The sequence below is a fragment of the Ornithodoros turicata genome, chromosome 5 (assembly GCF_037126465.1).
Source record: "Ornithodoros turicata isolate Travis chromosome 5, ASM3712646v1, whole genome shotgun sequence".
Taxonomy (NCBI): domain Eukaryota; kingdom Metazoa; phylum Arthropoda; class Arachnida; order Ixodida; family Argasidae; genus Ornithodoros; species Ornithodoros turicata.
Window position 1 is genome coordinate 66162138 of NC_088205.1, and position 17658 is coordinate 66179795.

The 17658-nt window shown below is 46.6% G+C and overlaps 1 protein-coding gene across 1 annotated transcript; it reads left to right on the forward strand.

Moving 5' to 3' along the window:
- Nucleotides 1-49: 49 nt before the first annotated feature.
- Nucleotides 50-17057, forward strand: LOC135394612 (HHIP-like protein 2). The gene is made up of 8 exons (XM_064625441.1): nt 50-547; nt 11792-11937; nt 12472-12647; nt 13215-13367; nt 14336-14480; nt 15677-15804; nt 16446-16538; nt 16608-17057. The coding sequence occupies exons 1-8, from the start codon at nt 119-121 to the stop codon at nt 16706-16708; spliced, it is 1371 nt and encodes a 456-aa protein (XP_064481511.1). The 5' UTR covers nt 50-118; the 3' UTR covers nt 16709-17057.
- The last annotated feature ends 601 nt before the right edge of the window (nt 17058-17658 follow it).

Consider the following 17658-nt stretch of genomic DNA (forward strand, 5'->3'; position numbering starts at 1 on the left):
AAGCTCAATACTCTCGAACGCAAACCGTGACGAGTATGTTGTCCTGTAGCAGACGAAAAAGTTGACGGAAGAGGCTGACCTCAAGGTAATCCACGACGCTCGTTGCGAGAGTTTGAAAATGGCAAAGAAAGTGTTTGCAAATCAGTTAGTGACAATATTTCTAATAATTCGTTCAGCGTACTATTGCGAAAGTTACTGTTTATCTAAGATTGCAGCAGGTTTGAGGCACCCCATGACAGCAATTCAATTGCCAGGCAGGAGCGGATGCATTCTTGTTGCCGAACACCGCGGTCTTACCAAAGTGCTGTGCCGAGACGTCGGTGATACCATGCGTGATTACATGTTTCTTGATATTACGGATCGTGTCTTTACTACTGCTGAGCCTGGCGACGAAAGGGGATTGCTCAGTCTTGTAGCCGCTCCAAACTTTCCGGACGAAAACCACGTGTACCTCTGCTACAGTGCACCTGCAAAAGCACCAGATGAAGATCACAGGACAGTGGTTTCAAGATTTGATGTAAATGATGAAAACAACCAGTATATGAAGGTATGTAGAATATTTATCCGTTGTATGACTTTAGGACAGCAATCTATAAAGTCGTTTGACCTGGCCGCATATTCTCTCTCAAGCAGCACAGTGTACTCAGAGTGCACGTGCATGGGGTGGTTGGATAGTTGAGCTTCTTTTCCTTTCAGTTTCTTGTACAGCTCTACAGAAGAATTGAACTCTCGGTACATTATGATGTTCTAGTGCTTTTGATGGCTCTCTATTTTACATTGTCGTGGCACGCCCCCCCCCCCCCCCCCTCCTTGGATCTGCCACTGAGTTCAGGGGAGAGTGAGTAACTTCAGAGGGGAATGTTGGCGTAATCTCTTTTGCCAGACTACATTTACTTCTACACATTTCATTACTGATACTCAAACTTCGCAAACATTATTTGGGTACTGCATACATGTAAAATTGAGTCCAGGATCCCCCCCCCCCCCCCCACGCACATCCTCTTGACACCTCCCCCTTTCAGAACATCTTACAGCATCGCCCCCGAAAAAAATCTTTACACAAACAGAAAATACCCGCCAAGCCAGCGTATAGGGGTGTCGCACACCCATCAACGGCATTTCCTTACTCCCTGAGGTGAAAATTCTGCTCAAATCGCGGAGTCTCGAGTTCCTTATGTCATCATTTCCTTTCCTTCTTTTTTATGGGGAAACTTTTTGGCACACTCTGCAGCGGTTGTACGCGTCTGGACCTTATAGTCGCACCTATTGCGACACAACACCAATCGAAAATCACATTGAATATTGCGATTCCTGCACGCCTGCAGCAAGAACGGCTTCTCCCCATAATGTTTCGCAGAATCCGTCAGGCTACTCGCGGAAGCAAATATTCTGAAATGATACTTTCATTGCATCAGGCACCCACTGATACGCCATAAAGACACAAGACAAGTTGCCGTCAACGGTTCTAATGCCGTCGCTAGCCTTCGTGGTTGACCGCTTCGATATAACAACCGCAAGGAAGGTGAGATTTATGACACCTGAGGGATTCTCGCATTTATCGTTTTCGCAGTGACGAAGCTAGACCTATTGACGGAATACAGTCTGCCACAAGAGGATGAGTCTGTCTCACACTGGATGTGCTTGCCTGGCATCCATGCTGCACCAGGACACGGGTGCTCAGTCGGCTCTCTGCCAAATTTCTTATTTTTATTTCGTCAAAACGCGTTTTTGTATTCAGTTTGTTGTTTCTTCGAGCTCTAACCTTGCCGTCTAAACGGGGTGCTCAGATCGAACTGAACGTCCTAACTTTAGTGGTGACACAGTCGACCTGGCGTTTCTACCATGTGCAGTCTCTACCCGTCCCCCCCATACGGTAAATTCCAAGTTTCGCAGTGCTTGTGGGTAAACTGTTGACGTTCGTGCTTCGTATATGATATGGTTATAGATGTTACTGCACCTTCGAGTCTACTACTCGTAGGCAGGGATTGTCCCAGTAACTTCCCCATCCCTACGCATACACACTCCCCCTACCACCCTTCCCAAGATATTGCTATTCCCGCGACAGGAAAGAAAATTTAAAAGCGATAAGAAAGAAAAGGAAAAGAAACACTTGCCAAAAAGATTTTTTTAAAGGCGCGGAAAGTCATCAGATACGGGTGTAACTCCGCTGTACTTCATGAAAACACGACCTTGCAACGGCTGCCGTTCCTGACATCTGACGATCTGCAGGACACCTATTTTTACCATTTCTGAGTGATTTGACGTGAACGGCACAATCGGTTTGATCGAACTTTGCTGGTGGCGCCAGCAAAGGTGATCACCCTTATCATTTAGTAATGGGTCTAGATATTGCAGGCATGGGTGGCTAGTTTACTATCTGTCGGCGGGGCTGCCCCCCCCCCCTCTCGGCGCAAACACCCCACCCCCTTCAATGCACACAGGTTGGGCATGGTATCTGGGATTCCGTGTGAAAAGGCCTTTTTTTGACAAAATTTGCAAGTTCACTCGTATGAAGCATGCGATTCGTCGGATATCCCTAGAAAAACCCGTCGGATATCTCTGACTTTGAGTGTCAACCGACATCTCGGAGTGGACTTGCCCCCTCCCCCCCCCTCCTAGAAGTTCAGGTGTGGGGGTTCTGACCCCCTATGACCACCTATTATTGCAGAAACCCACCACCATCCGCTCCACGGTAAAGATCCACAGCCCCCCCCCCCCCAAAAAAAAAAAAAAGAAGTGACACGACCTGATCCACATTGTCCCTTTCATTGTCTCGCGATAACTGAATACTCATCAATATGCAAAGAACATTCTTCTAACAGGAATGCTCCTTTCCTTACTCTACTGTTAATCCTTCTGGTCAATCCCGCAGCCAAAAAGAGTACGTCACGTTAGTGTTACCCTAGATCCAATAGAGAGTTTTAGCAAACGGTTGATAGCGTCGCTTGCGTCGAACCATATCAACCGGAACCAATCAGTGGATAAGATTCTGAGTCACACACGACTGTGATTGGCTCCGATAGGCACGATAACTTTACCAACAGTGTGCTAAAACTGCCTAATACACACACACACACTGTCTCTGTTCAAACACTTTGCCCCTGTACACTCCAAGACAGGTGGCGGATAAAGGACAGATAAAAGGCGCATGTTTTGCTGCTGTTGTTCCTGTATCATATAGTTGACTCTACATATTTATTTTTTTCAAAAGCCACAATCATTGTTCCATTTGGCCACCAACAGAGTTCTGCAAGTAAAATAACCAAAAATCACTCTAGGGCCTTTCCACAGAATCGACGGTGTCTTGCGTGGGTGGGGCAAAGTTCACAACATCACATGGTCAAACTAAGTAATTACCCCGTCCCCCCAAGCCCCCAGAGATCAAAATCCTGCCCAAATCCCTGCTTTCAGAGAAATGGAATTGTGAGGTTACACGCAATTAATGCCAGTGGAATTGAAATCCTTTCTGCTAGCGGCTATCGTTGTGAGAGAAGAGAATATTAAAAAAAAAAAAAGAAGAAGAAGAAGAAGCACGTTGACCTTGCGTTCTACACGACAACCATGATATGTAGTTTATCTCCTTGTTTTACAGTGCGCGTCTGCATGCGCACATGGAGGAAGGCAAAGAAGCCAGATATATAGCGTGTGGATGAGCATCTGCGAAAACCGACAGACATAACCTGAGCTGTGCCATCCGAAGCTGAATGCACGCGACCCTGACATAGCTCTAACGAGGCGCGCCAAGAAAGCAAGCTTCGTTTGCAGATACTGGTGCATGCCGAACTGCAGCCACCATTGTGGTAATGCGTTCGAGTTCATTTGCCCACTGACGACGTCGGTTTGAGTTGACGCAACCTTCTTCGTATTTATAATACGTTTAATGTGATAAAGCTCTCGTACTTGCTGGGTGCGGTCGGAGGGACAGTTTTCGGACAGTCTGCGAGAGCGGAAGACGAAATTAAGCGTATTCGTCGTTGGCAACATGTCTCTGAGCTAAGGGAATTGATTGATAAATAAAGGGAAAAGACAAACGGATAGAACACAAAACGAACAACACAAGGGAATGCTTACGGCCAGAAATAACCGATGCTGCAATTTTTGTTCCATAGAAATGAGTTTGTCAGTGGGAACCAGCTCTCGTGGCATAGTGGTTAGGATGATCGCTTTCCACTCCGAGACTGAGAGGTGACACGGGTTCGAATCCTGTCACCGGCTGTGCTGTCTCAGGTTTTCCCTGGGTTTTCCGAAGACTTTCCAGACAAATGTCGACAGAGTTCCCCCTGAAGTCGGCCCAGGACGCATACTAACCCGCCCCCTGTCCTCCACTCCTTCCTGCTGTCCTCTCTCCATCTGTCCACGTCTGTACGCCGCTCATAGCCACAGTTGCTTCGCGGCGCTAACACGGAATTTAAAAAAAAATTTGTAGGTGGACTTCATGGTTGACTCGACGACGACACTTCGCAAGGACACCTCTAAGGGCATGCACTCTTCACTATCATTTCAGCGCGATTTAAAAAAATAAATAAATAAACTTGTGCCTCAAAAGACTGGCTCCGTTCGCTGGAGTGACTCTAGCTGTACACTGAGGAGCAGTCGCATGATGGCAGCGCTGTATACTTACTAAAACGATTCCCAGAAAGAGGGATTTAAGAATATTGTTTCGAAGACTTATAGGAGATATGTTCCCATCTCCCCATATAAATATGGAGGTCGTACGTGCAACAATCTTTCTAGCCCTCCATGCGGGTACCTTCCCGCTGATTATTAAAACACGGACCGTAAGCTTTTCCCGCTTAACGAGATTCATACCCACACGTGCATGTGTATGCTAAGCGCACGTATAACCAACCGTATATAGGCAGTGAGGGCACGGGTAGTGATGCGACGTCGCGATACTGAGACAAAAACTTTGGTCGTGTTCCGCATTACATGCAACATTACGGAGCCACACAGAAGTACACAACAGACCAGTGATCAATGTCAACAGTGTCGGTCAGTGTCTTGTAACTTGCGATTTCTATACATTAGAACATGGGACTATTGCGTTGATTGTGATCGACAATCGTGACACTATGTTGTGACTCACAGAGTGTTTAACTCTCTGCTTGACTGTGGCTTTTCGTTTTCTTTTACCGACGGAACTCTTCTTCTCACCGCCATTCCCCTTCTTTCTTTTTTTTTCTTTTTGCTCTACGTATGTGTACTGGGGTAGCCAGTCCGATGTAGTCGTGACTCACCTCCTCATTTTTTTCTTCTATCCATCACCATCACACAAAGGATACAATTGTTTGATTTTTCGTCACATCGCAACGGGATACACCTGCGCGGTGCCACTTATTAGTTCATGTTTTGCCGTGCATGGGCTGCGTGAGATTTCGCCCGGTTCACCACTATGCCTGTGTGGCCGCAGTCGCGAAGCGAGAAACAATAATAGTATCAACTTAAAGCAACTGTACGGTGGCCTTCTTCGCGAAAAGCCACTCTGAGAACAGTGTATGTATAGGGCAATGAAATAGAAAGGCGGCAGATTGAAGCATCTCTTCATTCGTCTTCGTCAACGCGATAGAAATGGAACAAATTGACGGGCCAATTCATTCCAATTCCTCTTCTTACTCCACCTTCTTACCTCTTTTTTTTTCTCTCTCTCTCGTTCTCTTTTCGATCGAGATTTCGTTGCCTGGGACGTATTCATAAACCAGCGAATACCTGGAAGGATGTTTGCCACGCGAGCAACGAAGTGGCATTTACCAGAAAGACCAGCGGCATGGCCGAGGGGGCAAGGCGTCCCGCTTAGTTGGTGGTAGCCAAGGTCGTGCTGAAGACTGGGAGGTGGTGGGTTCGAACCCTACCACTGGCTGTGCTGTCTGAGGTCTTCCCTGGGTTTTCCGAAGACTTTCTATAGACGAATGTCGGCACAGTGCGACCTGAAGTCGGCCCGGGACGCATACTAACCCCCCTTTCCCCCATCTCTGCTGTCCTCTCTCCATCTGTCCACATCTGTACGCCGCTCATAGCCACAGTTACTTCACGGCGCTACGACGGAATAAAAAAATAACTAACAAATGATGTTTATTTCATTTCATATTATAAATCAAGCTCGCTCAAAGGCTCAGTGCGAGAAATAAAGAAAACAAAATCAAATAAATACAAATAAATGCCGTCGATTAACATTCCGCGCTTACACGAATTTTCCAGAGAACCCGCAAAGCTTTATAGTTTCGGATTGTCCAAGAGCAAGTGACGTCACCGCGAGTTCAGCGTCTGCCTCTTTAGCAACAGCGCGTGAGCTCGTTTCTAGTCTGCTCTCCGCCCCACGTTGGAAGGTTGGAACGCTGGAAGGGGTAATTTTAGTTAGTCCTTTTTTGGGGGACTAAACGCATTGTCAAAAAAATTGTTCCTTTAGGGAGTACATGCACGGGAGTAAATGAGTGTCACAGAGTTGGGTCTGCATTTTACGCTCAGTTCAAAGAGTCCCAGGTACATAATTCGTGCGCATGCATGAAAATACCAGAGTTCGAAGTAACTCGTTACAAGTAACTCGTTATTGTTACTAAGTTCCTTTTTTTGGTAACTTGTAACTTTACTCGCTACTCTTGCGCCGTGGTAACTTTCAGAGGAACTCGTTCCTTTTTCAGGTAACTTTGCCAGAGTAACTTAAGTTAAGTTCCAAGTTACTTTTAACTCGCTTTTCGCTCACGTCCACATATTTTCTTGCTTTCTCTCCTGTTCCTTCATGTCAGTTTTTGCCATAAGATGTCTTATTCAATCAATGACAGTATTTTATACAGGAAGTAGGAACCGCTGCGATTGAAATGAAGCTGAACCATTGTGCGCCCACAGGGAGTAAGATGCAAAGCGTTCCAATAGACCTCTACCAGAGAAACGCCATCATGACATTGGCAGATAGACTGAAACCGAAACAAATCGGAGGGAGAGGGCTGGGTTCCACGAACGGACACTTGTATCGCTGCCTCCCATTGAAAGAAAAGCAGGACCGAGGGTCGCGTCCCTTTAAGGGACCATATCGCAATCCCCTCAAGACCGTGGCTTTGGGGCGCGACCTTGTTCACCTCTAGCTTCGAGCGTAGTTCCATTCTGCCAAATTTGTGGCGCTGTCGAACACTATGACGTCATTTGTTTACAAACAGGGAGAGGTCTATTGTTGGACATAAACGAAAACGATCTTGTTGCACTCCTCCGCAGGCAACTCAAGGTCTAACTCAACTGCGCCCACGCGCGCTGCACCTGCGTAATGCTATTTTGTGTCCGAAGTAACTTGGAAGTAACTCGCTCTTTTTTTAAGTAACTCAGTAACTGCGAGTTACATTTCAGTCTGAAGAACTTCGTTAGTAACTTAGTTACATTTTTCACGCGGTAACTTAACTTGTAACTAGTTCTTTTTGACGGGTAATTTCTCAATCTATGGAAAACACTTTGAATCAAACCGTAAACCGTGATATGTCGAGTGATATAAAATCATGCGGCATCCATAGGGCACAATTTCGCAAGAAAGAACCGTTAACTATTTCTTCCTCTGTTGTGGGTGGAGAATTCAATTCTGGGTGGAAATTTAATTGAATTCAAATTCAATTCTGTGTGGGTGGAGAGTCAGCTAAGTTATAAGCACGAAGAGCACATATTTACGTAGACTGTCGGTCCGGTTATGCAAAACGAGTTCAAATAATCTAAAGCTGATAAAAGCCGTTTTGACATACTCAGAGATGCGTACGTTGTCGCGGAAAGTGTCCCCATTTTGTCCTGATTTCAGTAATATTTTTGTCCCGCTCATAAGCGTAGAAACCGGGGGGGCACGAGCATGGGGCGCTTTCTGGCATGTCAAGGGCTCTCACTTCGCGGTCACGATGAGGACGAAGGTAACTTGAGGCAGCTTCTTATGTTGCGGGAAGCGGATGTGCCAGGTCTCGGCCCATGGCTCAACAAAAGTAGGTGTAAGTGGATTTCGCCGGACTTGCAACATGAGATGCTTGAACTCATTACCCACAGCATGCTCCGTTCCCTAATCAGAGAAGTGCAGGACGCGTTGTTTTACGCGGTGATGGCTGACGAGACCTCTGATATTAGCACGCAGGAGCAGATATCCTTTTGCCTCAGGTACGTCAAAGAGGGTCTTGAAGTGGAAGAAGTCTTTATTGGATTTTACGTGACGGCTGATACGAGAGCAAGCACCCTCTTCTCAATTCTGAAAGACGTGTTGTGTCGACTGAATCTTCAAATTGAGAACTGCCGCGGACAATGCTACGACGGGGCTGCAAATGTGTCCGGCAAAAGCGGTGGACTTCAAGCCCTAGTTCAGGATATTGAACCAAGAGCGATGTATGTACACTGCCTTGCGCACACTCTCAACCTATAGTGTTGCAAGACTTGTGTAAGCAAATTGATGTGTGTCGAGACTTTGTCAGCTTGTTCGCCGACTTGGTAAATTTTGTGAAAACATCTCCAAAGCGCCTCAGCTGGTTCGAACAGTTCCAGAAGGAGGGGACACCGGCCCTCAGACAATTCTGTAAAACCCGGTGGACGCTAAAGGCATCCTCACTGCGGTCAGTGTCAAGTAACTACTCTGAGTTGGTGCAGTTCCTTTTCGCTCTGTCATCGGATGAAAAGAATGACACAGGAGCAAAAGCCAGTGGCTATGCAAAAGCGCTCGGAAAATTTGATTAATATTTCATGCTCAGGCTGATGATCCTGGTGTTTGAGAGATTGGAGAGCGCAAATTCTGCTCTGCAGAAGAAGAGCTTGCAGTTTGGGCATGTAGAGCAAATAGTGAAGGCCGTTAAAGAATGTGTTGCTGAACTCCGCGACAAATTTCCTGGCTTTTGGAGCACGGTGAAAGCCACGGCTGAGGAGCTCAAAACTGGGAGCCCCAGCCTTCCGATAAGGCAGCGACAAGCACCACGTCGTTACGACAAAGGATCTCAAGCACACGAGTTTAGATCCTCGGAAGCCTATTATCGACAGAGGTTCTACATGGTAATTGACACGGTTCATGCGTCTCTGTGCACTCGGTTTCCTGCCGGAATGTGGACCCCGTGACGAAAGTCGAAAGGTTCTTGATGGGAGAAACTGACAGCGCTTATCTGTGCGAATTCTATAGAGGAGATCTTGATGCAGGTCGCCTTCAGCTTCATCGAGATATGCTGTTGGACATTGCAAAGCAGCGTTCCGTAAGCCTTACTTCGTTTCAGGGCGTAAAAGAGCTGCTCTCAGGAAAGGAAGCTGAACCACTGAGGACGATACTTCCAGAAGTTGTTCAACTTCTTCGAATTGTATTGACCATACCTGTGACGTCTTGCACATCAGAAAGGTCCTTCTCGTGCCTACGGCGGCTCAAAACTTACTTGCGTTCCACAATGGGACAAGCCCGGTTAAATCATAGTGCCTTGCTTCATTGCCACAAATAGCTAGCTCGTGATGTCGATTTGAACGCTGTAGCAAACGAGTTTACCAAACGAACAACTCCTAGGGAAAACACGTTTCAAATTGTTGGCTAGAAGAATGCTATTTGTTCGTGGCTTCTAAAGACATGTCGTCGTTCGCTGATACTCGTGTCTGCTTCCTACCATCCAATGTGCCGGTACGCACCTGCCATCATGTACCAGTCGAGAATTTGGCAACCACATAAATTACACGTTGCACATGGTCGTCACTTCGTTTCCGGCTCGGGCACCGCTGGACTCCTCCCGTCCCCGCCCGAGTGCCAGGCTCGCCCCCCCCCCCCCCGGGAAAATTGGCGTGCTACGCCTATGGTCCCGCTAATCCCAGCTCTACACATCACCACTCACTTCACAGATCACAAGGCCGTGATCACTCCACTCGGTTGTCGCTCTAAAGTAGTTGCGCATATATCAGCAATAAAAGCGTCAACATCCACACACAACAGCTATACCGCTGATATTCGTGTTACACAATCGTAACCGTCCTGTAATTTTGCTTAGAGTGTGGATTCATTATGCATGAGAGAGTATACTCGACTTTCATGCACTTATTTATTTATTTTATTTATGACAATACTTCACGTGCCCTCGGGGGGCGTTGTGTGAGAGGGAGGTTACATCAGTAATTATATAATACAGAACAGAAGCAATTGAAAAAAAAAAAAAAACACTTATGTGAAAACGTTAAGAAAACGTATGCGATGATAGGGAAATTAGACACCAAAACTGGCAGCTAGCTGGCTGCGAAAAACTGAAAAGTCGGAGTTAGCTACGATAGACTGGGGAAGGTCGTTCCAAGCACAGATGGCTTTGGGGAAGAAAGAAAATTGGAAACGAGATGTACGACATGGAATGTGATTGATTTTATGGGCATGATCGATCCTATAGAGGAGATGTAGTGGCCCATGGTGATGTACCCTGGACGGATGGTTGTGGTGTAGTAGAATTTATGGAATAAACACAGACAAAAGTATTTCCTACGGTGTGCAAGAGGAGGAAGATTGATAGAGGCCTTTAAAGATGTAATACTGGACGGAAAAGAATAGTCTCATAAAATAAAGCGAGCTGCCCGATTCTGTAAGGATTCAAGAAGGTCCACAAGTGTTGACTGGTAAGGATTCCAGATGCTACATGCATATTCCAACTTCGGCCTGACTAGTGTTTGGTATGCAAGACGTTTCACCTCAGGTGGAGCAAGTTTAAGGTGGCGACGGATGAAACCAAGTTTGCGATTTGCATCGCGAACAATGGTATGAATATGATCTCACCAAGAGAGGTTTGAGGAGAAATGAAGCCCCAAGTACTTGTAAGTATGAGACTCACGGATGACATCCTGGCCTATGTGATATTGATGGTGTTAGTGGTGACCTAGACCGTGAAAAGGGAATATAACAACACTTGGAAGCATTAAGAGGAAGACCACAAGTAACACACCAGTTAAAGAGAGCCACAAGGTCCTGCTGGAGTGCTACTTGGTCAGAGGAGGACAGTATGGGGCGGTACAATAGACAGTCGTCAGCGAAGAGCCTGATAGAGGATGAGATGGAATGCGTGAGATCATTAATGAAAATAAGAAATAGCAGGGGCCCGAGGACAGATCCCTGTGGGACGCCTGAAGTAACAGGAAGGAAGTCAGAAAGGGAATCATTCACAATGGTAGCCTGTGTTCTATTAGAGAGGTAACACACAATCCAGTTGTACACGTGGGATCAAGGTTTAGTAACGAAAGCTTGTAGATGAGGCCAGGATGAGAAACAGAATCGAAAGCATTTTTAAAGTCAAGAAAAATGGCATCGGTTTGGATACCTCTGTCCATGTTAGAGCTAATATCAAAAGTAAATAGCGCCAGTTGGGTTTCACAAGAGAAACCCTTGCGAAAACCGTGCTGTTCAGCAAAAAAGAAATTGTTCAGTTCGAGATGAGATGAGATAGTCGAGTAGATAATGTGTTCGAGGATTTTGCATGGAATGCTAGTCAGAGAGATGGGGCGATAATTAAGAGGCGATGACTTATCACCGCTCTTAAAAATTGGAACGACCTTGCCCTGTCGCCATACGCCATACGCCATGCCTTGCACGTAGCCATATTCGAGACATTGCGTAAAAATGAACGCATTTTCGTCTGCGGCTAACCGCGGCCAAAGCCCTAGTATTTAACAAAGACCCGAAGGTTGCCAAAGGATGATACTGCGTAGACTGACGCTTTAGGGACAAGGACGAGTCTAACGTGAATGTGGAGGAACCGCTGGCCATACGGCCACACTGTCCCATGCACAACCTCTCTTCGCTTCATTTTAGCTGTCTTTCAATACAGGGTGCCCCTTTGGACATGTGTTTCAGGCTTCTGTTGACAGTGAACTCGTGATACTCGAGATCAGCCAACCAGGGCCTCGCTACAACGGTGGACAGCTTCTCTTTGGGCCCGATGGCTTCCTTTACATCGCCACTGGAGAAGGCGGGGACGGCAAGGACGACCGTTTCAATTTGTGCGTAGAAACGTTTGCCTTACCGAAACAATGCCCAGTTATATTGATTGACTGATTGATTACTTTCATAAATGTCCACAATTACTCCCTATTATGTTGTCCAACGGATTTCATCGCATAGACTCGAAATGCGTTTCTCTCTGCCCCAATTTCTTCCTTTTTTCCCCTTTATTTTTGCGTGAGACGCAGACCACACTCACGTTCTCGGGGTCCTCAAGCATTTTGCTCGTCACTCGGAACTATGTCCTATTGACGTGACACTCACGGAACTGCCTCGCCCTTACGCGAGTCCACGTCAAGACAAACGAAAACCACCAAAATGCAAAAGATATCATGACAACTTGTACAGGTGATCAGGAAGTCGCGGCTGGTCTAAATAGAACAACAACGTGGACTTATTGAGAATTATTGGAGCCCGTCAACTGAGTTTTTGCTCCCCTATAACCCCCTTCCGCTTTTATGTAGCATCGTATAGTGACCATGTGTTTCTGCCCGTCTATGAGGAGAGCTCATATTTTCCCCCACATCATTTAGAAGTTCTCTTTTGGGCAAAGTACTTCGCATTGACGTGAGAGGCTCTGGAGCCCGACACTACAGGATCCCCGCTGACAACCCTTTCCAAGGACAATCGTCGAGGCCCGAGATATTCGCATACGGATTCCGGAATCCCTGGCGGTGCACGTTTTACTCGACTCCGAGGTTCAAGAAACGTTCGTAGCCCATTCTTGTGTTGCCTATAGTGTTTAGGTGTACGCTGTATTAGTTGATATCTTGGCACTATATAGACTAAATCTCGCGTCTTCCGAAGCCTACCCAATTTCTCCACTAGGAGGCGTGAAGCAGCACAAAATTATGATCTAGTCTTGAGAAGTATGACGTCATATGATGCTCAATCTACCGCCCGTCTGGCATCATTGTTCCATCAAAATACGCTCTGCAAGTAACCGAGCGTTCTGCGCATATCTCCTCTCCCGGTTACTCCACTCGGGAAGCCCCATTGGCTACGGCGGCGCCCTCCCTCTTCCCTCTCACTGCCTTCTCTCATGCGCAGAGACGCACTTGCACAGCGTATTGCTGTCCGTCCTGTCCGTTCTCCTCACCACGCACGCAGTCGCTGGCAGTCTTCCAGCGTGGAGCGAAGTGCAGGGAACGGGAAAAGTGCGTGCGCTGTTGCTAGGATACGGACGCCAGAGCGCATGGTGATGTCACCTACTCCTGGAGAATCCGAGACTGTGAAGTTTCACCATTACGACTGATGAATGAAATAACTGTTTCAGTGAACTACCTGACCGGTCTGCTCTGCGGAGACACTGGTGTCGAACCCCACCGAGTGGAAGAGGAAGTCTACTTGGTGCAACCCGGAAAGCGTTACGGCTGGATGGACCTCGAACACTCTCCGTGTCGTAGTGTAAATGCCTGCTCGGAAATAGGTAACTACGTTAAAAGATGCTTTTTTGTACAGCGCTAGTGGTACGGGAGCAACAGGAAAACCGAGCTCGGAAACAACCGATACTTTGAATAGTGACTGTTCTGCTAATAGGAGCAGGGGCGGATCCAGACCCTCGGTTTGAGCGGGGGGGGAGGGGGGTTCATTTGTCGGAGCACGTAGTGAGGGAAGGGTGAGAGAGGAATCAAATGTAGAAACTGACGTTTTGGGGGAGGGCGACCCCCCCCCCCCCAGGGATCCGCCACTGCATGACTTCTTTATTCATTTTTTAAATTTTCCTTTAGCTGACCAAGTGATTGTAACGTCCTGGTCTTCGGATAGACATTTCGAAAACGCGCTCTTGCTAGCAGTATTGCAAAGCAGACGTGGCGAAAACAGAACTTTTTGTTGAAGATTACTGCACACGAAATCTATGAAGACGCAAGTAGGCCTTCACAATGCGAAGACGAAGACGAACTGATGTCTTGCGCGTGGTGGCGGCGCCACTGTCGCGCGTTGTCACGTCACGTGGCCGTACAAAGCTACGGACGGACTTACGCAATGAACGGCCTTATGTAAAGCTATCGCTTAGAAAAAGTTGACTGCATCTTTGAGTATCGTGCCAAACCCGTAAAAAATACCGTCACGCGGTCATATAACATGACCTAGTCACGTGGCCATGTGATGTCACGTGGTGGTTGGTTCCAGACAGGTGTCGCTTTAAACGAAACACGATGGCGGCGCCCGTCGTCGGGAGCATATAGTCGGGAGATTCGTAGCTTCGACTACAAGGGATGATAATTTTTTCGCCTGTCTGGTAAAGTATCACAAGCACAGGGACTCTGCTCACAGACATTCGTTCACTGGCTTCTAAACAGGCACAATTACACGGTGGATGTTTTCCCTGTAGATACAATGAGAAATAATGTCACTTACAGAAGATAAGCCATTTGGTATCGTTCCATTCTGCAGAACCGAACATCCGAGCAGATGATGCCCTTCCCGTATTCACGTACGCAAGGTCCGATGGCCAAGCCATAGTTGGAGGAATTGTGTACACGGGAGATTCTATGCCTGAGCTTCGTGGGAAGTACTTGTATGCCGACTTTGTTCACGGGTAAGGGACACATATGCAGTCGCTGCAGTCACAGTGAACGTTATTGAAAACGATTATTAAATACTAGGGGTGTGCGAATCCGAATATATTAAGTCGAATCGAATATCGAATCGAATGGGGGGAAAATTCCGAATACCGAACCGAATATCGAATATTCGTGCAAAATTTACAATATGTGACTTTCACACTAAAAGTTTCCATTTTGTGGCCCATGGCTTTAGTGTAACTTTTCTGGCATTAACTGTCACAAGAGAGACATGCAATTTTTCTGTTTAAAGCCCCTACTCTTTAATTTTACATCAGAGTGCTTCCTGCTTTTCAGGTGAGCCTACACTTACTGGAGTACTGAAGTGGTTACCTTCATTTCAAAATTTTATGTCAGGCAGTAGCATGTTACACGGATGAGGCTGTAATTGTTTCAGACAACCACAGGCCATTTGTGAAACAAACGAATTGCCATCCCGCCTCAGCTTTGCCATGAACACCCTTTAGTTTCTTTGCACTCGCCCTAGGATGTTGCACTACTGAAATTTTAGACGTAAAGGACATCTTTAAGACACCCTTCTTGTTCGTGGGCTGTAGTCATTACTCAAGAGTCCTAACTTTTTAAAGCAACCTCACAAACATCAAATTAAAGTCCCCCTTCAGCACCGCTAAACTGTATGTGGGAGAGGCGCCACCCCTTCCACAGACGATGTCTACAAAACTAAGTTTGGATAATATTATCTTAAACTAAACACCATCCGGCCTGTGTTGATCCTGCAGCAAGGGCAATTTCATAAAGCAGGCTTCACCTCATGCACGGAAGCATCAGGTGAAGCCCACTTTCGGGTTGTGTCGTCCATATTCGTAGAATAGTCGAATATTCGATTCGCGAATCGAATAGTTCGAGCGTTTGATATTCGAGTCGAATTCGAGAACTCGAATATTCGCACACCCCTATTACATACGTTATTGTTGTCATCACCAACGCAAATCTGAACTTTAAAAGCAGGTTCTGTGGTCTGTTGTTTCTTTATGTTTGAGATATAATAAATTTACACCGATAATTAAAATAAAAGTGAATTTCAAAGTGTAAAAAGACGAAACAAGATGACACCTACTTTTGTGTCATCCTTCAAAACTCACGTGAGCTACACGAATCGCAAGCTTTACTTCCCCTGACCCCGAACATTTTCACTTCGGTTCTTTACCAGGTCACTTCACACGCTGCAGCCTCACGAATCAGTCACTCCGTGGGTCTCCGAAGACTTGCCCATTCAATTCTGCAGCGAAGCCAGAAGCACTCCGTTCTTTATTCTGAGCATCGCTGAAGACAGAAAGGGTAATTCCGTTTGCGCGTGGACACGCTTCTTCGCAAACTATGGGAGCCTGAATAATGAAGCTAGTTGTTTGCAATTTTCAATCTCGAGGAAGACTTTCGACGACTCATCATTTATTCTCTATCAGTGTTGCCCATCTAAAGTTGTTCAATCAGTGATTACGTCATCTTTACTCATGCAAACGCGCGCGCTGTACACAGTAATACCCTGTAAGTCGACGAAGTTGTCCTTGTGGAGGACAGAAGTATTGCTACTTGATGCAGCATCATAGCAAGTTTGAACCATGCAAAGTGCAGAACTTATGTATTTTCTTGCTTCTGTACTCTTGAAACCGTATACGAGTTTTGGTGCGCTCAGTGATTTATCCAGACCCCCATACACCCCCCTAACACCCCCAAATGTTCAGTAACACACCCCTAACCTTTGCACCTGTGTACCCCCTACAGGGGGTACCGTTGCGATTTCAGCTGTAGATACATGTCGGTAATGAATGATATGTTAGCGGTAATGACGTAACTATAAAAATGACCTCCCCCTCCCCCCCCCCCAGTTTTTTCCAACACCCCTCTGTGCTTGGGATTCTGGATAAACCACTGGGGGGCGCTCCCAAGCAATTATGACAGTCAACCCGACTTTTGACCAGGTGAGCCTTTGGTGATGACCACGACAGATTTGAGCAACGAATCTCCTCAGGGTGTTATCTACCGCCTTTCTCCCCACTCTTTTATGGCCACAGGTATGACATGATGCCTATAGTAGCCATCTCATTCGGCTTTCGTGTATTATATCGTTCTTGTCATTTCAGCGACCGCTGGAAGCGGAGCAAGAAAATACGAGGCAGCGATATACCACCTTCATTTATTGTTCTTCACTGTCAACATACTCAATGCCCGAAAACTGATTTAGCATGAAAGGCGCTCGAACAGTGATAATTTGCGTTGCTCCTGAAGAAAGGAAGCACGTTTTTTTTCTGCATCTTCCTGGTTTAGGACTGGAAAACCTGAACGGGCCGATGTTCCAGAGCTGTTGCGAGCAGGCATATCGACTTCTACAGTTGAGGTCCCACCTCCGCTTCACGGCGATTGGCGGAAATCCGCAGACGCACAGCGCGTGCGCCGAGGAGGCAGTAAAAATAAAGCCGAAAGTCCAGCAATATGTAATTCCCTTTTATTCGACGTCTACATTATGTCAACTTAACCTAAAGTGTGATAAAGGTGTAAAGTGTAATAAAGGCAAAAATGTGAAGAAAAATGAATGAGAGTCATACGCTATAATTATGAATGACGTAGCATCCGAGGAGGTTGATCTGCGAAAGGACTTCCAATCCGATGTACGCAAAAGTACATGGCACCTGACCACATGGCACATGACCCTGAAGTGTCGCATTCAGGGGTACACAAGTTTAAACTGTAAAAGACTACGGAAAGCTTCTAAAGTAGTGGCATGGTCCAGTAACTCCAAGGTGATGCTCAGGCCAGAGACAGAGAGGTGGTGGGTTCGAATCCTACTCGGTTTTTCCGTCGGACTTTCCAGATGGATGTCGGCACAGTTCACTCTGAAGTGTGCCCAGGAGGCTTCACTAACCCTCCTCCCTCCCACAGGTCTGTACACGGCTCATAACCAAAGTTGCGTCGCGAAGCTAGCGGGGAATAAATAATCCAAAATACTTTGGTTGCCACGCGCAAATAAAAATGCACGGTTTATAGTGCAGGCAGAGAAAACGACTTAATAAAAGCAATTTGAGTAGGACTTGCGATAGTGGGATAAACACTGAACTTATGAAAAAAAAAGGGGGGAAGAAGGTTGTCTGCAGAGGAATATTGGTGGCCACAGCACGGGATCCACACAGTGGCGTA

What these genes read in the sequence shown, in the direction of transcription:
- LOC135394612 (XM_064625441.1), top strand. Translation starts at nt 119, where the DNA reads ATGGCAAAGAAAGTGTTTGCAAATCAGTTAGTGACAATATTTCTAATA. An exon ending in GACTCCGAGGTTCAAGAAAC is followed by an intron (nt 12,648 to 13,214) that starts GTTCGTAGCCCA and finishes TAACTGTTTCAG; the next exon opens with TGAACTACCTGACCGGTCTG. An exon ending in AAATGCCTGCTCGGAAATAG is followed by an intron (nt 13,368 to 14,335) that starts GTAACTACGTTA and finishes TCCATTCTGCAG; the next exon opens with AACCGAACATCCGAGCAGAT.